This window comes from Candoia aspera, chromosome 2, assembly GCF_035149785.1.
Source record: "Candoia aspera isolate rCanAsp1 chromosome 2, rCanAsp1.hap2, whole genome shotgun sequence".
Classification (NCBI taxonomy): Eukaryota; Metazoa; Chordata; class Lepidosauria; order Squamata; family Boidae; genus Candoia; species Candoia aspera.
The window spans coordinates 135,094,651-135,122,398 of NC_086154.1; the positions used below are offsets into that span (position 1 = coordinate 135,094,651).

General features: G+C 42.1%; 1 protein-coding gene across 1 annotated transcript in view; it reads right to left on the minus strand.

The window, feature by feature from the left end:
* Nucleotides 1-27,423, minus strand: part of FAIM2 (Fas apoptotic inhibitory molecule 2) — a 49,383-nt gene extending 21,960 nt beyond the window's left edge. Inside the window, exons 1-6 of the mRNA XM_063293764.1 lie at nucleotides 27,146-27,423; nucleotides 22,548-22,734; nucleotides 9,149-9,249; nucleotides 8,208-8,272; nucleotides 5,137-5,190; nucleotides 675-725 (exon numbers count right to left, since the gene is read on the minus strand). Of these exons, the coding sequence (XP_063149834.1) occupies nucleotides 675-725; nucleotides 5,137-5,190; nucleotides 8,208-8,272; nucleotides 9,149-9,249; nucleotides 22,548-22,734; nucleotides 27,146-27,160 (473 nt within the window). The 5' untranslated portion in view covers nucleotides 27,161-27,423. The remainder of the gene's footprint in view (nucleotides 1-674; nucleotides 726-5,136; nucleotides 5,191-8,207; nucleotides 8,273-9,148; nucleotides 9,250-22,547; nucleotides 22,735-27,145) is intronic.
* Between the last annotated feature and the right edge of the window lie 325 nt (nucleotides 27,424-27,748).

Sequence of the window (27,748 nt, forward strand, 5' to 3'; positions counted from 1 at the left end):
TATTTTTATGTGTATGTTAGAACAGAGGTCCTGAATCTTAACCATTTAGAAATTTATCCTAGACTTACAAATGAAAAGATAATGACTTAGTTAAACTTTTTAATAACTAAATGATGAGAGCATTTCTTCACTGAGCATTTATGGATACAAGATGCAGTTCTAAAAGAGCACTGAGGGCTGGTGGCTACTATGCACTGAATGCCTTCAACTGCTACCCTGAGGATTTGGAGAAACCATTTGGATGTTTTTGATTCAGCTCCCAAAGAGGCAGATGGCTGAATTTTATGGCTGGCAGGCAAAGGAGAGCTTGTGCAAAGAAAAATCTAGACCTATTTTGAAAACTGATGCTCATCTGAAGACTCATATGGTCTATGTTCTTGTTCTTGTTCTTCCTGTTCTGCTCAACTTGTTCACCTGTAAGTGAACACAGTTTATTTGTTGCATTTTTAATTATCCCAATAACAATAATACAAAAACCTTGTAACCTCCTCTGCTCTGTTTCCCAGAAGGAAGCAAACCCATAAAAACCTAGGTGGCCCTATCTGGCTCTTTAGACAGGCCAAAGAGACTGGCTTAGGTGATGTTAGAATATCCACCCTTCCACGGCAGCAGAGTCTCCTCCCCAGACACAACCGACCCAGCACAAAGAGTCCAAACCCCTTGCGTAATTTTACCTTGGTCCAGAGCAGCAGGCAAGGATCAAATAGGTGATAAAGAAAACAGCACTTGGAGGAGAGAAGAGAGAGAGAGAGAGAGAGTGAACCAAGGGGAGCAGAGGGAATCCTGTCTCTTGTTGCTCTGAGTCTTAAGCATCTTTCTTTCTTTTTTTCTTTCACAGATGATCCTTGGTGAACAAATTCTGAGAAAAAAGCAGTCTATAAATACTGGACGGAGTGATTCTTTGTACAGTAAAAAGGCAACGATAAATTATAACATTTCCATCGTAACCTACTGCAATCACCAGAACAAAAGAGAGTAAAACAGATTTCAGGCTGAAACTACGTAGATGCAAGAAAGAGAGAAGGCCCATAAATAGGCCGGTGTCACCAAGATCAGGAAGTATCCCCTCCCTAATGGTGTTCCTAAATACTTCTCTGTGAGAATTTTTTCTCCTATAAAATTAAGTAAACAGCTGCTCTTGGCCTCTGATCCAACAATGGTCTTCTACCATGTCAGATGTTTTGTTCACCTAGCCCTGTCCCAGCCCTGATACCGGATTCCAGCAAGAGGAAGGGAGCAGCATCTTTCTATGCCTCAAATTATACAAGCCCTTCCCACCTCCCATACATTTGCCTTTTTTTACAATGTTGATCTCTGCTGCTGTGAACATTATGGCACATTTTCTGCAGTGAGGAAGACAGGTATTTGTGGAACAGGTTTGGAAGTATATCCTATGCAAAGTCCAGTCCTTGTGTTACGGTAGAGGAGAAAATAATAGTGCGCCCTCTCCTTCAGTTTATGTGCCCAAGGCCGGTTCTGCTGAGGTTTACCTCTGTGCAGGACTATATGGTCTGCAGTTTTGGTCAGCACTGTTCCACAATATGTGGATCTTAGGGCAGCACAATTCTTTTGAAAGGGATGCTTTGAAACCTATGGAAGCAGGTTTTTCAAATGTAGGCATTGGAACAATTTAGCAATTTGAAAAGCCGGGCTTTGAAAGCTGTTCCAAGTATTTCCCATCCATATGCCCACATAGCCATGAGAAAGTGCTGTGGATCTACACTCACCGTACCGCAGACAACCAGAGCAGCTGCACAAGGCTGACAAAAGATGCGGCTGCTTTCATGAGGTAAAAAGAGGAGCTTCCTACTGCATGTGCCTGTGCAGTCCAAAATATGCCTTTCAAAAGATTTGTTCAGCTCTAGAGGATACTGTACTTTTATATAAGCATCTCATACTCAAGTGTCCTCCAGAAGTGTTAGATTACAATTCCCATGATCAGTAAACAGTCTTCTGGCAAAAGACTGTTAGTCTTGCACTTGCAAATGTCTATATTTCTATATGGTGAGCCAGTTTGCTATAGTGATTAAGGCACCAGGCTAGAAACCGGGAGACTGTGAGTTCTAGTCCTGCTTTAGGCACAAAGCCAGCTGGGTGACCTTGGGCCAGTCACTTTCTCTTAGCCCCCAGAAAGAGGCAAGGGCAAACCACTTCTGAAAAACCTTGCCAGGAAAACTGTATGGACTTGTCCAGGTGGTCATCAGGAGTCAAGAGTGACTAGAAGGCACGCACACACATCTATATATTTATAATTATGTCTCTCTATGTATCTCCCAACAGAGATATTGAGCTAAAGAGAATTAGCCTTCAAGTGGATGGCTAATTTGGCACATATTTTCCAAGTCCTTTAAGCTTTATGTTAAGACCCAGACTCCATCTTGGAGGGACAGAAAATAGAAATTCCTCCTCCCCACTTCAGTTCTAACAGGGGTAGGAAAAGGCCATCCATGTACTAGCAAAATGCAATGGAGATTTATTAGCAACCCAAGGCATCTAATTCAAAAGCGAACAGGAGGTTAACCCTCACTCCCCAGAGAACCTAAACATTCCACCAGTATTTTTCCACAGATAAAGTTTAATAGAATGTAACCTTAAACTGCTCCCCAGACAGTCAACGTCTGTCTGGTAAGGAAGTCGGCTTGTTAATGGGAAGGCAGGTTTCCAGTTACATTTGCAATACTCAGGCTGTGGTATGCCATTAGGCTGAAGAATCAAAGCAATTGTGAAAAGTTGGACCTGTAGAAGAGGACAGAAGTACTGCACCTTGAATAGTTATGCAGAACAAGAAAATTCAGCAAGCCTCTTGTCACGCAAGCTACTCCTGCTGCAATTTTTCTTTTGCATCTAGCAACCCAAGTTATTCGTGCTCTGTCCCATCCCACCCTATACTTCCCTTGAGTGTTTAACTGATTCCTGCCACCCCCACCCCAAAACTTCTCCAGAGAAGAATGGAATATTATTGGGTCTTGGGAAATGGAGAGGAAACCTTGATTGGGGTAAGTGTGTTTGTGCGTATATGAAGAAGTTTACCTGCCTAAATTCTCTCTTCAAGGCCACTATTCATGGTAAAAGAAATTCCCCATCTTCTATTGCTGCTATTGGACCTTGATAATGAATTCATGGCTGGCATAGTTTTTTCCTGCCAGAATGGACTTTCTCTACCACTTTAGATGCCTCTTGTCCATACTGAACACTTCATTTCCCTATCTTTGATTTCCCCTTGATGACTGGCAATTGAATATGCCAACTGACCGTGGCAGCAGCTGAACTGTGGCCAATCTGGGTACCTGCCAGAGCTTCAAAGCTGGCAAAGAGCCCACCACCCCAACAGAATTGGCATTCTAAGTTTGCACACAGAGCCATCAAGGACAGAAGTCTCGATGTATGTGGGTGGAATGCCTTACCCATGAGGTTCTGGAATTCCTGGGTCATCACAGGAACTGATTCCACTGAAAGCCCGAATGCCTGAACTGACATTAAATGGTGCAAAGGGAGACTTCCAGCAAAACAAAACATGCCCTCTTCCAGAATAAGCTATTCCATTCTTCTTCTCTCCCACTTTTCTTTTCCCAGCATGCTCATTTATCACTGGACTTAGTTTTTTCCTTCTAAGATTCTTTCATACTGCAAAGCTGGTGCCTTCCTTTGGTATCTCAGTCTGCATTTCTTACACAGCTATCATCCATCTCCATCTAAATTTGCAATTAGAGGAAATGGGGAAACACTTGTCTGTGGAGATGGATCTGGAAGACCAGTTTATGCAGGCCAATATCAGGGTTTTGACCTGCAAATTAACCTGGAACAAAAACATCTCAAGAACTGGCTGTTCCATATGAGCTGGTCTGATGAAAGCTCTACTTGACTTCTGATACAGGCTCTTCTTCAAGTCCCACTCCCATCTGAGGGAAGGTCAAGTGAGTATTGAAGATGTTGCTGAACTACAATTCCCAGCATCCCTTTTCCATATAGATTGGGAATGGTAGTAGTTGCAGCTCGGAGGGCCCAGATTTCCCAAACTTGCATGAACATTTGAAACATTTAATAACAGCACTACAGATTGTAGGTATGCACCTTGCTTAAATAATTTTTCCTTTCTTAAAGTTCTTACTCTTGTTATTGTTTAAAGGATTCTCTAATTTTGCCCCATGAATTTTGCATGATTTGTCCCCCATAGTTTGTTTGCAGTTATTTATTCACTCAGCCTCTTCTCTGGCTTCTGAAAAGCAATAAAAGCAATAAAATACAAAAGGCATTAACATATCATGAGAGAAAGGAAGAGCGATACTAAATTTTTCAGTGAGTATCATTCTTTCTTTGTTACTCTCATGATATGTTAATGCCTTTTGTATTTTATTGCTTTGATAATGCCAATAAAGGTTTGATTGATTGAAAAGGTGGCCAGTCCCACAAACTGGACAGGTGCAGCTCTGAGATTTCCTAGGCCTCTAATCACAGAAGGCAGGGATAAAGATGGGCAGGATTCTCTTTCTTTCCCTAGAGCAGTGTTCCTCAACCTTGGCAACTTTAAGATGCATGGACTTCAACTCCCAGAATTCCCCAGCCAGCCACCACCCATCTTAAAGTTGCCAAGGTGGAGGAACACTGCCCTAGAGAATCCTAGAAACAGTGGTCAAAGTACATAGAGAAAAAGTATGTGGAAGAATAATGAACAGCCCAAGCTCCATCCTCTGAAATCTACCAATCTTAGTCAAAGCAGGATTGTCCTTAAGCCTTGTTTAAAAAAAAAAAGAATCTGCAGCAAAATATGGAATAAAAAACCAGTGGGGCCATGTGCCCTTTGTCCCTCCCTCTTTCTCCCTCCCCCATTTCAAGCACTGAGCGTGGATGACTCTGAGTAAAGAGGCAGAATAAATAAAGGAATATAGACGTGATGACCAGACTGAACTCCTCAAACAACATACAGCCACAGAAAAAAATTAATATAATTGGCTGTCACCAGTTTTACACTTTGATCCTGGTTGGCTAGGCCAGTCCATGTCACCTTCTCCTTGGGAAAAAAAAAAAAGAAGCTATAGGGTAATTTTGTATAGCGTTTGGTATTTTTTCTTATCCCCTAAAAGGTGCCACATTAACAGCTGACGTACAAATAATCTCTGAGATCAAATCTGTACTTACTAGGAAGCCCAATACCAGGCTGGATTTGCTTGGACATATCCTTGAACTGGTTCACTGCAATAAAAACACAAGAGGTTGGATGAACAAGAACAAAATAGGGAACGCCAAAGCCCTTGATCCCTGAACATGACTTCTCAATAATTTGGATGGGGGAGAAGGAAGGCATCAGCTTTCCTTCCCACCACTGCCTCTTCCCCTTCATTCTTCTTCTTTCCATCCTCACTGTTGCTCTCTGGGCTCATCCTCACATCCCTCTAAGCATGAACATGCCCCAGTTATATAACATTGCCATCATCCCCAGACCACAACAGAAGAAGCTTAAAATCATATCTAGACTTTCTGGTTTTAAAGTAGTCCTTTCCATCTTCTAACAGCCAGCGTTCTTCACTGGTAACGTGGCTGATGACATGGGGAGCAATTGGGATCTGCCCATGAACTGTTAGCCACTTTATTCTGCTGTGGCCACTGCTCTCCTGGCCATTTTGGCTTGGACTGCAGGAGAGACCAGACACCAGGCTGCCATCCAGATCTCTCTCTGCCTATTGGTTGCCTGACTGGCCCATTCTGAAGGGCTTGTCCAAATGTACACAAGTTAGAGCTCTTTGCAAAGAAGGCTAGACCTATTTTTTAAGTATGGCTTGAGCCATAATTCGAAAGGGTGTGAAACCCCACTATTTTTTCCTGCACAGGTCAAGTTAAATGAGGAAAAGAGCCCAGTTCTGCCAGCTGTGCGCTGCGGGTTCTGTTGCCAATCAGTGTATTTCTGCTACTTCATGGACAAGGGAGTTCGCAAGGACGTACTTTTACTCTATTTATTACTATTACTATTACTGGGGGGAAGGCACCATTTTGCCTAATCTGCAGGCCACTTCCTGGTGCTCCAGCGACAGCCACTCTGTAATGGAGTGTGAGAATGACCTTGGAAGACTGGAGGGGAGCAGGGAGAGATGCTGCCTAGGGACATAAAAAGGGGAGGAGCCCACAACTGAGTAATGGGCAGAGAAAGAAACTTAGAAAGGATCCACCCTAACTTGGCAGGTGTTAAAAATGGTGGGAGATCTGTACTTTCAGACTTGCAAGATTCTGTTAAGGTAGCCTAACAATAAAGTAGAAGTAGCTCACCTGGTCGTGTTTCCTGTCTGGTCTACCAGGGAGGGCTAACACACTCCTTGTCAGCCATTCCCTACAGCAATTGTTGAGGACAGAGTTGGTTTGTTATTGATGGCTCCCTCCCACTTTAGACTGCTCCTCCATACTTGTGACCTATCAGCCGGATTAGTCTTGGAAATGGGTTTACTGGTCTTTCAAAAGAGAGCTAGACCCAAGTAGAGAAACAGCCCAACTGAGAGATAAAAGATGTGTTGCATCTGTACATCTGCAACCTGTTAGCTGAGCCATTTGACAGGTGGCTAAACCAGCTGCTCTAAAATACCTGCTTAGCATTGTACTTTGACCCTCTACATGTTAAGTGGACTGATCAGTGGTATTCTTCCCACTTGCAGCTGATGCTAGAAGGGTAATAAGGACCAGGAACTCCACTAATTGCTTTCTTTAACTTATTCTGCATTATACCAGTAAGAACCGTATAGGAATTAGCAATTAAGGCAGTGCAATCTATGCTGTATGTTTTTCTACAACTCACAGACAGGAACATAGCATTTAATGTGGATGTCTGGCAGTGCTCTTGGTTGCTCATGCCAGCTGTGATCACGATATTATCTCTGGTTCAGGGCCGCTTTGAATGCTCTTAGCATCCTGTATAATAGCTAATACCTGCTGCTATATTAGCAAGGGGTGGAATAGCATGGCTGGAATTTAAGGGGGGCAGGAGAGTTTTCAAAAGCAAATTACTTCCTTGATTTTGAAATGTGGCAAGGCAACCAGGCTGCATTTGGGATCTTCCTGCTCATTCTTCTGAGCTGAGGCTCTGATCCTTGGTTTTAATATCATGGCAGCCATGAGGCTGACTTACATCCAATGCTTGGCTACTACAAGGCACTTTGCTCCCTGAGGTATGGCTGTAGACTGTGTTCCTATGTTAGAGTTACCAAATCTAGACTGGAAATATAGGTGACCACTAAACAGAAGCAGAGAGCTATCTTTGTTTCTTTGCTACCATCCACCGGTTGTTGGGATTTTGGCAACCCAAATCTGATAGCTCTGGCCTACCATACGTCAAGAAGCATAGATTCCTCAAACCTTTAATCAGGCACCTTTAATCCCTCTAGTCCACAAGGAAGAGAGAACATTGCTGCTCAACTTGACACACAGCCTATATAGAAGTGGAGGCTCCCTCACAACCAGCCATTGATATCTTTATTTTATTTTGATCCAGAGAAGTTGCTTTTCATTTCAGGGAACAGTTGATTAAATGGCCTGAATGGGCTTGAGTATTGTCAATTTATTATTGATGCTAAAGGCAATTTGATTTAAGTGACCCTTGAGCTGTACTAGTTCTAATAACTTAGCTTTAGGGATCCTGTCTGAAGAAACACTTTTTAAAAAGGTGTTCAATGCAACCTTATTCAGGTCAAGGTCACCAGCATCTGGCTTGATTAAATTCAGAAAAAAATAAGGAATTTTCGTGTTGACCTAATTGTCCTTCTAAACATGCTTTTATAAATAGTTCAGTGCCTGCCTGCCTGCCTTTCTGCAATGCTAGGAAGAGCAGGCATTGATGCTCGTCATGGCTAACAGAAAACACAAAATAGAATGATCACCACATTTGACTTACAAGAGTCTTCAAGATAAATTTGGATTTTAGTGTTTGGTTAAAAATACATCCCTTAAGGGATGCTATGATTTGAATATTTCTGAGCAGCATTCTTTAATGCTTCAGACATGCATTAAAATAAAACATAATCAAGTCATGCAGTATAGAAGTATGATGGGGGTAGGGTTACACAGACATTTATGAGAAAATTCTACATGTTTAGTTCCACATTTTACACATGTAGAGTAGGAGAATATGGGAGTAATAACATCACTAGAAAAACAAATAAGCAAACCAGAAAAGGAACCCAGGGGCAAAGGGTTTGTTGCCAGGCAGGGTTGCTAGGACAGAGACTTACCAGAAAGTGAAGATAGCCACAATGCTGACTGTAACAAGGAGCTGAAGCAAAAGGATGCTGTAAACCTAATATCAAAGAAACAGGATATATATCAGCCTGGTTAATGCTCCACAATTATTCTCTTTGTGAGGTCTCAATAATTAAGAAGCCAGCCAGACCCTATCTACCTAGTTCTGACACCCATTTTTTTCTCAGGGCAGTTCACACATTATAATCTCTTTAAATGGTCATATTCTGGCCATCTCCATAAGGGCCATGTAGTCAATATTGGTGTAAAGGGGCTGTTCATGTGCACAGATGTCCACATGAAGTGACTGTTTTATGTGATGGAGAATCTTGGGATGATGAGGACAAGATCCACAGGTGATGGTGCCACCTCCTATGAAGGAGTCCTCGTAGAGAATAAGCTGTGAATGTCTCAGAGAGCCACTGAGCCTACAAAGTCCTGAACCTAGGCCTAACAGTCCTGAATCTAACTGAAGACACAGTTACAGGCTCAAAACTTCATGTGGCTAGCAGCATCTCACCAGAATTAGCTGGAATACCACCAAGCCCCGGAAACTGGAGGAAACTGAAGATCCAGATCTAAAACTAAGAAATAGGCATGAGCAAAAGTACGCTCTGGAGTAGAGTTTTATGCTTAGGAGGAATTCTAGATGGGCTGAGGGCTGAGTGTAATTTTAAGAGCTCTGATTTCATTTAGCAGCCCATGGGCCTTGGAGCTGGCTATGATTTCAGAAACCCTTCTTCATGACTGGACTCTTTCTGGAATTTGCTTTAGATTCTGATTCTATCTGATGCTTTGCCTTTGTTCTGAAACCTGTTCTTGATCTTAGCCTTCTTTCTGACTTGCATAAAACAAACGAATCCCTTGCAGCTTGCTGATCTTCCTTGTTACTGATTGAGTAAGCTTGGCTTGGTTTTAATTCCTTTGACATTACCTTCCTGATGAATACCCTGCGTACATTCTGGTCATCCCAGCTGAAAGTTGTGAGGGTCTCAGTTTCCCCTGAGTATCCACTTCCATAGTTAGGACTGGTATCTGAAACAGATGGAAAATCAGGAATTTTTCTAAGCAAAATTGTATGTCATAAATGATGAGACTTAGCTCTTCCCTGCCAAGATTTGTGGTCTGAATATTTATTTTACATAACGAGCAAAGTTTTGGGTTTAATTTGAATTAAACTATTGTCTGATTTTTTTTCCTGAGCCAGTCCAAGGCAATTCTGGAGGCAAGCAGTACCTCCATCAGAGCCATGCAAGTACAGAAGCCTGTGTTATGGACTGGCTAGCTCTTCTGGCTGATTTCAGCAGTCCACGTTCATGCTGGGATATCTGTCCAGTCAGCAACTACATGATTACACAGCTTTGATGAAAACTCCCCTACTGCCATCAGCACCCCAGTTCCCTGTTCTTCTGCAGTCACTTGCAGGTAATGGCAGCCAATCTTCTATGGGAAGATATTTCATGGCCACTACGGAGCACAAACACTGTTGGAGGAAAGCTGGGCTAATCCATGGTACCAAAAATCAAGAGGATCTGGTCATACTTTTTCTGACTAACACATTTTATTCAAAGGCATAAGCCTTTGTGAGTTGTATCTCTCTTCATCAGATGCACAAAGCCAGGCCATTGTTTTCCTATGCCATTAGTCCTATAATGGCCAGCTATGGCAGAAATGGGCTCTAGAGGTCCAGAGTAGACCATTACTCTGGAGCACTTGCACCTGTTTCTTCTCCACCCAGGGCAGTTGGGCTTGAAGAAGGACAAAGGTTCTCCCAGCCAGTCATTGGATTAGCAAACTGATGGTGCTTCCCTTCACTATCTCACAGGACTGCTGGACTACAGGAGGAAGAAAAAAAAAAAGCCTCCAACCCAGCTGGTCAAAGCAGTTGCAAGGAGAAACGGTGATGCCCCTCTGCCTGCTTCTAACTTATTATTATCAACAATAAAGCATCCTCACAGTATTTCAAAGATCACCAAAAGATCCCTGTGCTCCACTGAGCCTTTAACCCTCATTGATCGTTCATGGCATCCATGTGTGGAGTTAGGATGATTAACTGTCCTTTTTATTTTTTTACTCTGTTGCAACCTACCCTGAGACTTTTGACTGGGAAAACCTGCAAATAAATAAATAAATAATCAGACAGACAGACAGACAACTAAAACAGAACCTATCTTGATATGCCTCGTTTTAAGAAGATCTTCATTCGTATAAATTGGATACAGTACAATACTATGTTATATCTAATAAATGTGATAAATGGGGAAGGGGAGAAAATATACTGTACCAATTTTAGCATTTGCCATTCTTGTATTCAGGTAGGAGTGGAAATGAAACTAGCCTTGGGTTTCTGATCTCCAATTGCTGCAATATAGGTCTCCGACTGAAAAAAACGTATATAAAATACCTATCTGGGAGAAAATGGTGTATACAATGGGTGGACTAGAGAAATGACATAGAAAATGTTAGGGGGAAATGCAAAGAGATGTATTTTGCACCTGAAAATATGCCTGCACATGTATACGATTGTTTGGATTTTTAAGAAAAGCTAGTTGCCAACTGAGGCAGAAACAAGACAGAACCAACATGCCTTGAAAAACAATAGTCATGCAAGGAAAAAGAGACAGCATCGACCATCTCCGTATATATTTTATTTTTTATTCTTATTTTATTTTTATCCCACCTTTATTATTTTTTTTACAAATAACTCAAGGCGGCGAACATACCTAATACTCCTCCCTCCTCCTATCTTCCCCACTACAACAACAGCCCTGTGAGGTGGGTTGGGCTGAGAGAGACGGACTGGCCCAAGGTCACCCAGCCGGCTTTTGTGCCTCAGGCGGGACTAGAACTCTCAGGCTCCTGGTTTCTAGCCTGGTGCCTTAACCACTAGACCAACAATAAACAGAGTATTACAAAGTATAGACATGAAGAGATATCAAGAGATAAACACACACATTTTAAAAATTAAAGTCTAAGTAGGCTACCAAGGTACTTTTATTTCCATTCTATTAAGTTTATTTTGGATAAAAAGAAGAGATCCCCTATTTTGTAGCTTGGTTCTGTGCTATGTTCTGCATTTGAATCCAAACAGCCAACACATATGAAAGGGGGGGGCAGGTGTAGGGAGAGAGAGAGAGAAAGAGATAGAACAAGCTTTGATCTGCTTTTGAGGCTGAAGTGCATGGAAAGTTCCCATTTCCTAGATGGGCAGTTTTAAAAGCTGCCACAGGTGACAGTATCAGAGGTCAAAGATCTAATGAAAAAGAAAAATGTCAAAGATGAACCTGGTATGACTTTGAAAACTGCATGTTCCAGTCCTGGTGAAAGTTCTGACCAACGAGCTGCAAAGCAGGATCAAAAGGCGACGGGGCCGGGGGAGCCCAGGCAGATGTCGTCCTATTGGGATCATGTGAATATCTCAGGAAAGAAACAACCTCATGACTTGTTTTAGGTTCCAATGACATGTGAGACTGAAAGAATTACATGCCACGGTCATGGAATTGGTATCACAGAAATTACATGTGAGAATGGCAACAGCACTTCCCTTACCATCACAACTTCTGAAACACTGTAATGCTTTTTTACCATGTCTGTCAGAGGTGGATGGGTGGGTTGGTTTTATATCTATTAGAGGTCAGCAAAAGACCCCGTGCCTTGTAGGGAGGGGGCTACAAATAAAGCTTGAAGCAATAACCCTGGACAATTGACATTTGGAAGGGATTCCACCTCACTGCGCCTGATGAAGTGAGCTACAGTTCGTGAAACCTTATGCCTTTTCATACAATTTGTTAATCTGAAAAGGTGTTGCCGCAACTTCTTCCACAACTCTGTGTGAAGTAGAAAGAGGGATTCTGGGAAATTAGGCAGAGAAAACACAACAGGGGTTGGCAAAACCACTGATTGACTTTTCACCAATGATATTGTGGGCCAATATTAGGGGACCCACGGTGAGGAGCCATGTCTCTCTACAATTCTGGGGACGAACGTGATGCCAGTCCAGGATGATGTACAGAACCCCAAAACCACTGTACCAGAGATTAAAATCACCATCACCCCTATCACCACAAAGAATTTCCAATATTTTTTAAGCAAAAGATTTATCATAAGATAATCTATCATGGATCATAGCCCCTACTATAATGAAACTCTTATTTTGTAAGGTGGAATACAACTCTCGGTTGTTTTTGCTGCAACAGGCCAACACAGTTACCACTCTAGAAACTGCACTATAGATATATTACAATACTATCAATTTTATTTTTACTCCCTTTCCCAATACCTTCAAGCAAAGACTTCATTTCATTGCCACATCAAACTCGCCTGACAGTTTTATTGAGCTGTTTGCTATCTGATCTCCAGGGATCTTTTTTATTTCTCCTTTTAAATATATCTCACAAGTGCAATTTCAGTGATTATAATTAGAAATCCTTTCTCTATCAAGAGGAGCCCCATGGAAAGCAGGCAAGCAGATAGCCACATGATATGAGGGTGTACAAGGTATGGAAATAAATTGTAGTACCTTCAGAAAACTCTGCAAAAAAACATGTTCCTCCCACTGCCAAACCAATAGGCAGCATTTTGCTAGTGATAAGATAAAATGGAATGGTGAAAACTGTATTTTTGGTACAGATAGGACTTTATTTTTCAGCTCTGGGCCAGAGGCTTTCCATATTCCTGAATGTTAAGCATGCCTGTGAATATAATTAATCCTTGTGCAGATGGGTTCCCTTGGCCTTGTCTAATTGTCTGAGATTAACCAACTTGACATCACTTATGATGAAAACTCTGTCCCTCCAGAGACAAATGTATCTCAGCTGCAACAGCCTGCTTTTTTTTTTTTTTGAACAGTTGGTATCCTGCTTAAGGTAACAACTGAATAAGAAAAACATTGGGCCCAAGCTGCTGACTTGGATAACGTCAGAATTCTTCGATAAAAAGAAAAAAATCAGGACAGCTACAACATGTACAGCATCTAATTAAGAAGAACGCTGGGCATTTCTTTGTTTAAAATATGTATATCCAAATTTAGATATAGAGAGAGACTGATCCTGAAATAATAATGCCACTCTAAGCCAAAATACACCTACAAAACTTCAACCTCTATTAAGGTGCTGGGTATTGATGGACAGTGACAAGACCCTTCCTGTTCCCTCTACTTATCATGAAACTGATCTTGGATTGGAGAGTCCAAGCAGAGGAAAACTTCAAATAGAGGGCCATCCCACAGGATGTATAGACACCCAATTTAAAATGATGACATTCAATTAATAAAAACATTCTACAAACATTCTATAATACAGTATAGCATGATGGCTCCTATAGAGTTTAGACAGATACAGTTTTAAAACACTTTATCCCATTAGTTCAAAGTGGCTATCAACAACCAGTAAAGCAAAATAAAATAAAATAAAATCACCATTACAAATACAGCAGGGATAATCAGAATGCCATTTAAAGGGAAGAGCTACAAAATTAAGCAAGGATACATTAAAAAAAAACTGGTCAAAAGTTCCTTAAAAGTCTCTCTCAATCACATATGTAAGGTAGCTGGAGAGTTGATTAAGTGATTATTCTATAGCACCCTTCCCTAGTTTGATGGCCTCTGTATGAGCTGGGACTACAACTCCCATAATTCCTAGCACACATGGCCATTAACTATGTTCATTTGGAATTCTAGGAATTCTGGTCCTAATATGTCTGGGGGGAACTCAGCTTGGAAAGGCTCCCTAAGGCCTTCCCCAAGGTGATTATTGCCACCAAGAATGCTCCATTTAATGTACCCATATCCCAACCAGGGGTAGGAAACAAAGCAGAATTGTATAGTGTACATATCTGGTTTTATAGTGGAAGAAGTTGTTCTTACGACATTTGGTACTCAGAACTGTTTTAGGGCTTAATGCTCAGTAGCAAGGCTTTAAACTGAGCTTGGAAATACACCAGCAAAAGTGACAAACTGTAAAATGTTGCTACTATGCAGATGGCTTAATGAATATACATAATGCCACATTTTGTACAACTAAAGTTGCAAAAGCATCCTTAGATCATCAATCATATCAGCTGTTGTAACAAAGGTATGTTGTACATGCCCTAGAGAAGGATCAGGCAGGTAAACCCAATGAAGTGAGCAAAAATATTCCAGGTTATAGCTCCACCTGAGCATTCAAGAACAATACTGGATCCGAGAGGATGAATAAACCAAAACTTGATTCTTCAGTAGGGGTGTAGTTCCATCTTAAATAAGCTATAGCCCTAATCTATCCATGCTCCAACAATACACATCTTTACCTTTAACCTTCAGCTTGTTAGCTGCCATTCCCTTTCTCCTCTGGTATCAGGGCTGGTTATCACAAGGAAGAAATTGGGAGTTATATTCCCTGTTAGAGCATCTTTTAGCAAATGTAAAAGTTTTCTCCAAGGATTTCATTTGCTGCTATATATGCTATGTTAGTGACCAAATCGGAGCTATGGGCACCTATACTCACCTCATCTTGCTGCTAAACATTACTGAGATTAATAAAAGTCTGAAGGACAACTCTTGAGGTAGGAATCTGGGACACGTATTCAGGGCCACCCTCAGCAGAATGAGTGAGAGGAACCCAAATGGGTGAACTAACACAGTGCCTGCTAAAGAGAGGAGCTACCACAATATCATTAGGCCCAGAGCCTGAAATTATTTAATTTATTTATTCGTTTTATTTTATTAATCAAATGTATATGGCCGCCCATCTCACGAAAAATGACTCTGGGCGGTGTACAACAATCCAATTTGTTGCTGCAAAGGCACTGATTAGGGAAATGTAGAAGGCCAGTATTTACGTCAAAGTTGACTGACAAAGTAGCTTTGGATTACCTGATATTTGCTGATTGCATATACTTCTGTTCTCTTTCTGTATCTGAAGCCTATGGCTCAGAACGCTTATCTCCAGAGCTCCCCATCTCAAGCCTTGGAGTTCCTGATGGTTCTCAGAGATGAATTCCCTGAGTGACCAGCAACTCTGGTCACCTGGCATGTTTCCCATCGCTTTCCCTGAACTCCTGCACTCGCTCATGTGACTGTGCCACCAGGCTCTCCAAGTTTCTGCATATCTTCCATCTCCTGAGCCAAACTGCCCATTTGGATGACTGTTCAGCAAAGAAATCCTGCAGAGGTTCTCAGAGCACTGGGCAAGAGAAGGTTTGTTTACCCAGGATCAGAATCACATACCATGAAAAACTTGCAACTTTCAAAAGAGAAGGCTCTTGCCCAGCCTTTCCCCCACTATGCTAATTTGCATGTACAAGGATGTCAAATACAAATATGCAATCTACAAACTAAAATTGTAACAATATTCAGGACTTCTCTACCACATTATGACTACCCTCCAGGCCAGCATGGCTGGCTGGGGAATTCTGGGAATTGAAGTCCAACGTCTGAAAGTTGCCAAGGTTGAAAAACTCTGCTCTAGGCAGTCCATTGGTAGCTTGATTGCATAAGCTGAACCATTTTAGTTCTCTCTCGTGGACTAAAAGAATTTTTGGCTCCTTCCCTTCTCTGCGGTTCATTAATACCACAATGGTCAACAGATAATGATGCTCATGATGCAATATTTCAGTAAATTTGCTCAAATTCTTGACCAACTTCATTTGATCCACAAGGATACAGAAGATCAAGGTTTAAATGTCACAAGAGAGCTGCAGGTAAGGAGCTCAGGGACCTATTAATTCTAAGCCATCCCTTCCAAGTGGTAAGGGCTCTTGGGATAATTTGCCAGTAGCACCCTACGGGCAAGCCTGTAGCATATCCTGAAGCCACTCAGCCTGGAAGCCCTTCTCTTGGTTCCTTCTGGTAGCACTCCTTAAGATCCGCTCTCTGCCTTCTCCTGCAATGCAAGCTCAGTGAGAGAAGGCTAAATGGGGCTCTGAAGCATAGAGAGGCTACACAGTATGGGCACTTTGCTTCCCTCTTCAAAGCAAGGGGATCCCATTGCTTCGCAGAGCAGTTGCAAGGGTGTGCTTTATTATTCCAAACACAAAGCTCAGTCGCAAAATAAACACCAAGCCAGCCATAGCCTTATAAGGGTTGGCCAGCCCAACTCAAGCAGCAGGTTTTTGTGATACCAGGAAAACTTAGCAAGTTGGTTTTCTTTTTTCTGTATTATTTTTTGACCTCCACCACTTGGAACTGATGGCCAGATGTTCTGCTTTAGGGTACAAAACATCGTTTCCTAGCGTCTGGATCTTGAAACGATTCCCCCCAACTCCCAGAATTCCCCCATCCATCTAAGTAAACTAGGAGCTCACCTTGAGTGCCAAGTTAAGGTGGGAGGTTTTGGCTCCCAAAATTCACAGGAAAAAAGATCAAATAAAAATAGCTTTTTTTTTTTGGTGGAGTTAGGCACCAAATACATGTTTGGCCTTGAGCACCAGTTATTGGCAGCTAGATTAGAGCCACCATTGCCCTCAGATTGCTAAATGCTGGCCAATAAAAGGCTATATGATGACCGTAGAAAATTATTGGCCATTGATTGCAGGCATCCCTCTCTGTGCTTGCTAGGCCATCAGCATTTCACTGAAATTTTGGGATTTGAGCAGAAGTTTCCTAATAGTTGTGACCGCAAAGAGGTGCTTATTGCAGTGAAGAGAGGCAGTCTTTTGCCCCCTTCCTCCACCACTGAAGCTTTGCCATTATTTTGAACAGCCGCAGGAGCAGCAGCAGCTGCAGTGGCATTCTTCCCCAGCCTGGCACTGTGAGATGTATTGGGACTGCTATTCCCAGAATTCCAAACCTTTTTCCAATGCTGCCTTGGAATTCTAGGAGTTACAGTCCCAACGAATCTGAAGAACCCCAGATTGGGAAAGGCTATTCAATTGTATGACACTGGCACTAGCCAATGTCTCCTTCCACCCATCCCCTCCTAATATCTATAATATTATAATATTATAGAATTATAAAATATAATTCTAGGGACACTGTGCAAGCAGCGTTTCACAGGCCTCGTTTTTTTTAAAGTTGTCAGTTGGAGTAGGGAAATCAGGAGCACAGCCTTAATTTTTTCCCCAATTTCAGGGGAATTAAATGTCCACCCGCCCTCACAAAATCCATAAACAGGGTATGTTGACTCTCAGCACAGACCCATCCAAACAAGAGACTCAGACTTCCAGTAGAGAACCTCACTGAGAATTCTTCCGGTACACATCTGACATTACGTATGGCAGACAGAAGAACTACACTGCCAGAAGCTCCCTTTCCATCCAAATTCTTCCTCCACATTGGCTTACATGGTAGAACATAATTCACACATGTAATAAAGGGCTACGTTACTGGGATCAGAATGAGCATGAGGAGGGCCAGGTTGGAAGCAGGCTAGCTCCTTAACCTGTAGTGACTAATCAAGAACGTGTGGAATATTGAAACGGAAGATCCCTATGGCTCCCTTCAACGGTAGACGTTTGTAACTTATTGTGTGAGTCACTACGAACAATAAAAGGCCATCAAAGAGAAATAATCAGGACAGTGGAAGGGTCAGGAGAATCTATTCACTGGTCCACCTGTGTGAAGCATGAGAAAGTTGTTATGAAAAGATCAAGAAATTCACCTGCATAAATCATTTGTCCCACTGTATATCCTAATCAAAATGTTTCAGTTAGCCATTTCCCTAACAGCAATGTTCCTTCACTAGCCACATCCCTATAAATCATCAGGAGTCAAGAGGTGACTTTACTTTTTTTGATGTAAAACAAACCAGCAAGAATTCCTGTGAGAGCGGACCAAGAAGATCTGTCAGAGCAGATTCTTCCGTGAGACAATATTGGCAGCCATCATTAGGTTTTTGCAAGATGGCTGTCATTTGTCACAGTGAGGCACTTCAAGCTAGGAAAGTCACATAACGCACCTCATAAAGATGAAAAGACATTGCAATTTGCCTCAGTTAGGAACTACGTATTACCTTGCTGACTTCTCCAGAAATTGCAATAATAAATTTTATCTCTATCATCAATCTATGCAAGGTTTCAAGTAACCTGTCACCAGAAGCGTGCGTAATGCACACATGCACAGGACCTTCCCCCATTCCCACCCCCAATAATTCCAAGTGCCAGCAGAAGCCATGGAGGAAGCTGCAGAGCAACATGAAGGAAAGGGACACAGTCACTTTGCTTAGCCTCGAAAGTGAAGGTGAGCCTGTTGAATTGTGAACCAGCTTTGAGTGGGTGGTTCACTTTTGCCTTTGTTCCAGCATTTAATCTGGCACACCTGCCTTTTGCTGGTCAGAAACACAGACAGACAGACAGACAGACAGACACAGAAACATTTGCTGGTGAGAGATGTGTCCCCAAAAGAACTAGATTTCAGAACAGTTGCAGGCAAATGGAAGGAATTACATAAAAACAGAGGCAGGGGAGCTTAAGCCAGAGAAAATTGCACAATTACCACCGGTAAAAATGCATTAAAATGGTTTCTTGAATAGTAAGTGCACTAACAGGTACGTATGTTGACAAAACATGTGCATGTAAAATCTCCACATCTTAGAGAACATTATAGATGAAATGTGGATTTTTCTGTTGTAGCTATGTATAGATACATTAAAAAAAAACTTGGTAAAAAGAAAACAGAAGCAAAACCTACTATAATGTATTAGAATGCTGGCATACTAACATAAACAATGAAATAGAACAGATTAAGTCTGATCCAAATATCAAGATCATCAGCCAAGTTGTAACTCTCAATTCTTTGGTGGCATCATCATCTGGGGCAGGGTATATTATGAGTAAAGACCATGGAGGTCACACCCTCTGCAGGGACTTTGTATCGTACCACAAATATTGGGCCTTTCAGCATTATGAGAACTATAATTTTTAGATGAATTTAATGACTAAATTGGCTGGTGGATGGGCAGCATGGAAGAAATAGGACCTTTCCTGAATGTCCAAGTGAACTCCATAGTTGTTAGAGGAATTATACATTAAGAAAAACTGTATTATCAATTTAATTCAGATTGACGATATGATTCAGAGTTCCAATTCAACTCAGAAAACTGACCTGATTTGGATGTCTGAATTGACATAAAATGGAATTGATTCTGATGTTTGAATTTATTCAGAAAAAAAAATGTTTCTGGGCATGCACAAAAAGCAGCTAAGTTATTTGGTTTGAGATATCCAGTTTAGTTTGGAATATTTATTCTGTTCAAAAATCTGATACATTTTGGTGATCTGATCAAATCAAATCTCCATGCTGAATATTCACACCCTCTACTTGTTATGGCACATTTTATATAACAGTTACTAGACATGGGAACAACTGGGTATGGGGAGAATAATTCTGATTTATCTGTGTTATTGCCTAAAATGTAATGATAACCCCAAGTTTGCCAGTAAATTCTACTATTATTGCAAGATTTCAATATAAATATCCTCTTAAATGGTTATTGATTAAATTAGATTGCTCTTATAAAGAGCTAAGACAATCAAGCACCACAACTTGCCATTTGGGTAATGGTCAATAATTTTGGCCTTTTGGCAACAGCTCCATTTTGGTATTACCTTAAATCCACTTTCCAAATGCCCATTTGTACAGTAATAGCTAAGCTAAGAATTAATTGATTGATCAGTTGCATTTACTGTATTTCTGTAGAGTTTCCAGCTTTGTCTTGTTTTTACGCAGGAAAAACTTCTCCATTGGATGGCTCTAGCAGTAAAAAAACAATGAAGACCAATGGGAGAACAGTCTTTCTGCAAAGCTGCCTTGCCCTCCAAGTCACTGCATTGTGATGGCACAGGACTGGAATCTTCAAGGGAGTGGTGGGGTCTCCCATTCACTGTTGCCATGATTTTCTGCCTAGTCAGTTTTGACTCAGGGGTGCTATCTAAAATAGGCAAAACATGCTTTGGATGTACCCTTCCCCAATCTTTCTGGTGTCCTCCAGCCCACATTGCTTCTTCCCAGTGTCTTCTTGACCACCCACCCCCATTTTCTTAGTATCTTCCCACTGCCCCATTCACCCCCTGATCTTCTCAATATTTTTCTGATGAGCCACTTTTCATCTTCAAAAAAAATATTAGCTGGTTCCTTCAAGCCAAATAATAGGCACTGGCATGGCAACATTTGTTGCTAAGCTGTTTTTTTTTATTAAGCAACCACAAAGGCTGGATTCACATGGGCAGGGACAAATCTAAATAAATAAATAAAATGCCAGGCCATGTTAAGATTTGCATATTGTGTTCAAACCAAAAATAAACTAACCATATTGGTTAATGTTCTATGCCACCAAGGCTACATGGTTTTCTAGGCATAGTTGGGAGATGTGGAGTGTCTCTCTGTACACCTATATCCCTTTCAGATATTATCCTAACATATTTTGGGGGAACTAATCTTAATTACAATATTATTTTTCCAGTCATGGTTATGCTAACCATGGTTTGTGTTGCACAGATGTGTTCTGTAAAAATGGCAAAGCTGTAGCATATTCTAATGCAAGTGGGAAAAAATGTGGAGGGAAAGAAATATATAGGATGCTCACTCTTCCTTAACTATGGTTAGGGGATTGAAAATACTATATCCGCAACAATCCACAATCTGTATTTACTGCTTTGTCATCTGGTTAAGTAATTATGGTACTCCTTATGGAATACTGATAAAATAAACAGAAGCATTTGGGCAATGTTTTTCCAGTATAAATGTGCTGATCCAGTACTTTCCTAATCAGCAAGAAAACTGGAAGATACATCATATAGCACTATGGAAAGTTATAAAAGCTCTTGGACTGTCTCTATATATTATTCAATATATAATGAACTAAAAACATCTGGGACAATAAGATGACTTATTCAGAAATGCTTCAGCATCACCGTTTCTGGTGTTCCATGGCAACTGCATGAAACTCTTTTGGCTTGCTTTGATTTGCTGCTCAACCCAGGCCGCCTCAGATGGGGACCCCCAAGTGAATCTGGATCTCCACATTCACATCTTGGTGGTGATTTGGAGGAAGCTGGTAAGAGAACTTGGGCACCAAGCCCTCCCTCCAAGCTACAGCAATTGAGGACAAAGAGGAAGAAGCTCCTGCAGCCACTTCTTCCCCTGCAAGGGTCTCCCCTCACCTCCTTGGTTGCCACACGAAGTATCCCTTTTCGCCTCTGGTTGGCTGTTTGATTCAGGGGAAGCTCCTCTCCCCCTTCTATTCGGAATGCAGCTGCACATGTATCCATCATTCATGCCCCCCTCCTCTAGAAGACTACCTCCAGTTGACCACCTAGATGTCTTTCTCTCTCCATTTGTTCCTTCTCAAGCCAGAAGGAGGAGAGAGCAAGAAGTGAGCATCAAGGAAGCTTCAGGGGCTTCTGAGCACTCTGCTTCTACCATATGATCCAGCCCCTCCTTGCCCGGGTTCCAGGTGATCCAACTGGGGAGAAGAGGGAGAGAGGGCTAGGTGAGGTGCTGCTGTTGCTGCTGCTCAGGCGATAGCTTATAATGGCAGCAGAGAAGGTTGTGGCACAGTCTTCACTCCTTCCTTTCCTCCACTGCAGCTTCTATTAAGGCCCTGTAAGTCATGAAGCAAGGAGAGGAACAAGGTAGTGCCTCCTCCGTCTGGGACCTCAAGCCAACTGCCTCCCTGTATCTATCACCATTCATATTCAAACATGCCATTTTTCACTTTCTTCAGACCTCTCCCGCTAAAAATCTGACTGGTGGAATGTAGAAGCTTCTGAGACTGTCATCTTTTATTTTGAGATCACACTCAGAAGCCTAGAAAAAGGCAGGCTGTTTTATTGAACATCATTGGGTAAGTCCAAAACACTTTTTCCAAATCATTTTTGAAGCTTGTATGCAGCCCTCGTGACCAGGCCCAGAGCCTGAATGAGCTTTCATGGCTGAAGATAGGTCCCTTATTCCAAGTCTAGTGTCTTAAGCAGGACTCTCCAGGGGAAAACAGGGGAGGGTATTTCAGAATAGTCAAGATGGCAGTCATGACTAATTGAAGCCATATCCCTTTTGTACAGGCATCAACATTGCACATATATATCCAAAGGGGCAGGGCTTCAATCATATCCCATTTCTGACCTCCCATTTGGACACTCCTAATTAGCATTTCTCAACCTTGGGAATTTTGAGGAGTTGAGAAACACTACTCCTAATGTTCACACTTCTGTTCCACACTGGTTCTGTTTTCCTGCAGGGAAGAAGATACGTGGTTCTCCTGAAAGCAAAGGGTAATGGGGTGTGATTTCTGAGGCAGAGAAAAGCTTTCAGACCTGAATTTCAGATCTACTACAAACCCCACAGACTGACATGGGACAAGAAGTTGCTGAATTTCAAAACGGGGTGAATTTTGGTTTTTGTTTTTAATCTGACAACTCACTGGGATCCACATATGCCCAAGGGGGATGGAGAGGAACATTCAGAGGGGGAGCAAATGCCCCTGCTTTCATCCCTTCTGCCGAAGTTGCCTCTTCATAGGTGGGTGGTACTGCTGGGGCAGTGGGCTGCTTTCTTTCGGCATTTCCCTGCTGCCCTTCAGAATTTGCAGGCTTGTTATTCACAGAGAGCTGCAAAATGGAAAGAAAAAATAGATTAAAAATAAAAAAAGAGCAATCAGCCTTCTTGCAAATTTTATACAGGGAGAGATGGAGAAGAGAATCAAAAGCAGACCCAGTTCCAGGGCTCAGGGCATATGTGTGCGTGAGTTCTCTGCAAACTTCTCAGCCTGGAATAAATGTAGGGGAATGCATGGTCAGAAGTCTTTTACCCTGCTTCTCTGACCCTTTCAGGTTTTCCCTGCCTGTTGAGAATGATCATGCTTTTTGGTCAACTGATTGACTGATCGCATTTGCATACATCCACATTTTGCAACTCAAGGAGGTTTGTAGTAATGAGCCTATGTCTTGTCTTGGGAATGGGGCAAATGCCTAACCTTACTGAATTCTTCAGGAATGTCTGATTGTTTATTTATTTAGCCATTCAATCATGTCCTATCCTTGGCAACTGCCTGGACTAGTCCCAGCCGTTTTCTTGGCAAGATTTCAGAAGTGGTTTGCCATTGCCTCCTTCCTGGGGCTGAGAGAGAGTGATTGGCCCAAGGTCACCCAGCCGGCTTTCATGCCTAAGGCGGGACTAGAACTCCCAGTCTCCTGGTTTCTAGCCCATTGCCTTAACCACTAGACCAAACTGGTTTAAGTTATCTTTATTTGGTGTTCCATGATGCTCCCACTTTCCTGGCCAGGGCTACTCAAGCTGTTTGCTTTCAGAGCTATAACACTAGGGAACATTTCCTGCATGACAAGTTCTAGGTTCTTTCTATCAGCAATCTCCAGTTTTGTTTTGTTATACTCAGTTACTGCTTGATTTTTTTTTTTAAATCCTCTGTGCTATTGAAAATACCTCACATCAACTGGGATAGTAATGCACAAAATGGTTCATAATGTACAGCAGCTAGCATATGTCTGGATCTCAAGCAAAGGGCCTTCCAAGTCTGAACTGAATGTCTAGCTTTCATATAGGAAGAGCCATTATATTTACCAAAAAAGAAAACAAGGCTAAATTTAAGATACCTCCAAAAGAGAAAATTAAACTGAAACAACAACCCGGTTTCCATCTCTCAGATAATTTGGAATGACTGTTCTATTTAAAGATAATTTATTTAGAGAAAACTTGATTTCCTTCGAAGTAAATACATTATTTCACATATTGCTATCCACATGTCATTATGAATAGCTACTAATTGAAACCAAACATACATATTTAGCTTCCCTCTCACTGCTACACTGCACATACACTTTTTGGAAACAAAACTTTTCATAAGGTTGCTTGTCAATTATTTCAAGAACCTTTGTGTTAGCTAATGGGAACTGAAAGAAGGCACACGTATCAAGAAACTGGGATTTATTTTATTTGTTAGATTTATATCATGCCTTTCTTCAAGGAGTTCCAGAAGCTTTTATTAAGTAAGGGAGGATCTGGTAGAAATGAGTCTCCAAATAATGCCCAAAGTGTCAAAGTATCCATGGATATTTCTTTTAAGTAGGTCAATGTCTAAAACTATATTCAAATATACCATATATACTCATGGATAAGCCCATCTGTTAGATAAGCTGACCCTCGAATTTTTAACCAAAATACCATGAACAATGCACCACCCACAGATAGGCCACCCTCCAAATTTTTGAATGTTTTAATTTTCACAACTGGCTTATCCGTTGGTGGCTATGAATCTGCCATGCTTCAAAGAAAAATGTCAGCCTCCAAGATCATCTTAATTTCCAAAAAAACCCCTCTACCCATTCTCAACTTTTTGACCCTGAAGGAACCCTAGAAATATTTTTCAGGCCTCAGGAAACCCCTGCACATTCAGGCTCAAATATAGGCCATAAGTTAAAAAATTGTTATATTTGTTTCACATGTAGGCCTCTATATATGCTTTATAGTGTTCTTAAATTAAAAATAAAGAATGAAACCTACCTCTTTAATGTGAAGTTGCCCGAATTTGAAATAATTTTTAAAATAAATCATGATCTCCCAGGGAACCACTAGTGACCTCTTGCGGAAGCCTGGGTTTCCACAGAACCCTGGTTGAAAAACCCTGCTTTAGAGCAGGGTTTCTCAACCGTGGCAGCTTGAAGATGTGTGGCCTTCAAGTCCCAGAATTCCCCAGCCAGCATAGCTCTAGACCATAGGCACTGACTTAGGAAACAAAATGATGGCAGACTGCAGTCCAGGGCTTTCTTTGGAAATATGTCTTTAGCCCAGAAAGAGAACAAAGGTAAAAAGGGTCATGTGGAAAATCCTGCAAGAGTAGCTGGGATAGGGAACTAGAGGGGGTGTCTGATATTCTAGAAAATGGCTGCTTTGCAGATTTGTACTATCTCTCCCGGCAACTATTTTGTGAATAGATAAGCTCCCAAGCACCTATTGTACTATTATTTTAACAGCAGGTCACTGCTGTTGACATTTTTCATTTAATTTGTGAGAGTGTTCATATTTAAATTTCCTGGATTGCTCTTAGTATTTCTATGAGGGACTTAAGAGATTTGGCAAAATTCAACTTTCTGTTGCCGTACAGTCATAAGAGGTTTTTCTTCTATTCCTCCTTGCAGAAAGCCAACAGAAACCAAGAGGATTTCAGAATGTGCCTGAATTTGGCTTATGAAGGGAAAACGGTGGCTCTCTGGGTGTAATTGAACAATTCCCAGTTTAGCCAAAGATGCTGGGAGTTGCAGCTGAGCAAAACCTGGGGAGAAGGGCACAAATTCCCCGATTCTTTAGCCCTTCCAAAAAAGATTCTTGGATAGGAAAGTCACATCCCCTTATTATTTCACAGTTAAGATTTATCAAAATATAGTCATTATTCCTTGACATTTCCAACTTAACTGATTCAAATTAAAAGTCCTGTTAACCTCAGTCTGACTTCAATCCTAGTCAGTCTGCCTAAGTTTGTAAGCTTGTCATTCAGTTTGGGTTAAGTCACCATCATCCACCACTTAGCAGCCGCATAAAGACAGAAAAAATAAAACGAAGGCTATTTTGATTGAACAAAGCCTCCTTGTAGCCACTTGCTGCAGTGAAATGACAAATTCTGTGCAGATTATAATAATTAAACACACTGCAGCTGAACAAGCTGAGGCAATCAGCAGCTCTTCACCAGTATATAGAGAATCAGAAATGTAAAAAAGATATCCTAGAACTGCGTCAGTGTGGTGCTGTTAAGACAGAGATGACCTAATTCAGAGGAATAAGCTCTTGGACACACACCCCATGCTCACAAGATTACAATACCCAGAATTCCCAGTCAGCATAGCCTTTGGGGATTGTAGTTCCAGGACATCTGGAGGGTCTCAAGTGGCTGAAAGGAGACTTGGAAGGTGGGGATTGAGGAGATAGGAATTGTTGATAGGAATTGTTGCCAAAATGCTCTCTAACCAAAAGGACCTGCTGTTCTTCGGTGAACACTTCATACCTGTCCTAAATGCCACTGAGTAGCCAGAGAAGTGCAATCTGAGTTCATAATTTCAACATCCCCCAGCCACATTCTGTTCCCCAAGCCAGAGTTGCATAATTCCCCTTCTGCACATTAGGATGCTAAGTAACGTTATGTTCTAGACTTTATGTTCTTACAGAAGACACCTTTTGGGCAGGCACATATGTTCTTTGCAAGTATACAGCCTCCCTTTTTTAAAGAAGAAAACAGTACATTAAAATGAACATTGGCAACCCTGTATATATCTAGCCCCAGGACTGAAAAAGAATTTAAAAGGAAAAGGAACAAAGAATCCGGCATAGCTATATCAGTCCAAAAATGGGTGTTTGCTGCTACACCCATGACTTGCAGCTCTCTGGATGAACATGTCCCGCTGCCCGAGTTACAGGTTCTGGATTTAGGTCCTGATGCCCAGTCCTAGTGGCACCACAAGCAACAAAGTTAGGACTCCAAATTAAGGAGCACATATCAAACCCTGCAACCAGCAGGGTTTACACCATTATAAAATGCATCCTTTATATTACAGTCTGTCATCCAGGGGTCCTGAAACCTATCAAGGTTTCAAGGGCTAAACAGACATTCAGTTAGATGCTATTGCTGCGTTGCCACGGCAACTGAATTCTTCGTATTGGGGAGAACCAAAGCAGGCAGGGGGGAATTGCATCTCCCGCTCACTCCCCCCTCCCCCCTCCCCCGCCTGGGGAAATAAAGATGATTTACGGTTTATGAATATTCCAGAAGCCTAATCTTGGTGGGAGTATAGGGGGGCAGGGGGATCAGCCCTGTATTGATTGAATAATAAACATCTCTTTTCCATCTAGGCTCTATTACGAGCAATCTCGCACTGCGCGTCCAGAGACGCAGATAGCCGCCTCGCTCTTATAACCGTCGGGACGAGAGGGCAACGTCAAATTGATAAGTAGACTATGGAGGTCATTCGGCAACATGAGTTAAGCGCACGAGGTCCTGCTCTAGCCTGAACCTACCTTCCCCTGCGTCATCTTTTCCTGTTAAGTGACGCTCCTCCGCTCGGGATGATGCCCCTTCAGAGAGGAGGGATCGAGGCGGGCGGCCTCAGCCTCGTCTTTTAGCAGCCGGCTGGATTGGGATTTGCTCGCCCGGGCGCCGCTTCTGCCTCTGCCGCAGCCTGCGAGGATGCTCCGACGTTCCAGCAACATCTACAGCGTATCTCCCATCTGATGGAGCCGGGGCGATACCATTGCCCAGCTTTTGAACGGGGGAGGGGGGGGGACGAGCTGAGGAAAGCAGGCTCAGCCGAGGAAGGAGTGGAGAGGAAGGAAGAACGGCGGTAACTTTTTTAAAAAGGCTTTTTCTGGGCCTGATTTTGCAGAATCAGGTGGATGCCAGAATGCAGTAGAAGGTCGAGGTCCAGCATTTTACAGCGGGAACAGGAGAGGTGGGGGAGGCGATGATGCAGGGAGAGAGATGACGTGAGGTGAGATGCCCTTAGAGGCGCCGTTTTCCTATATCACTAACAGCAACCTAGGGAGCAATTGGCTGCACCGCCCTGGGGACTATTAGGTTTCTCTGACACATGAAAAGCTCTGCTCATCAGAGACAGGGAGAGA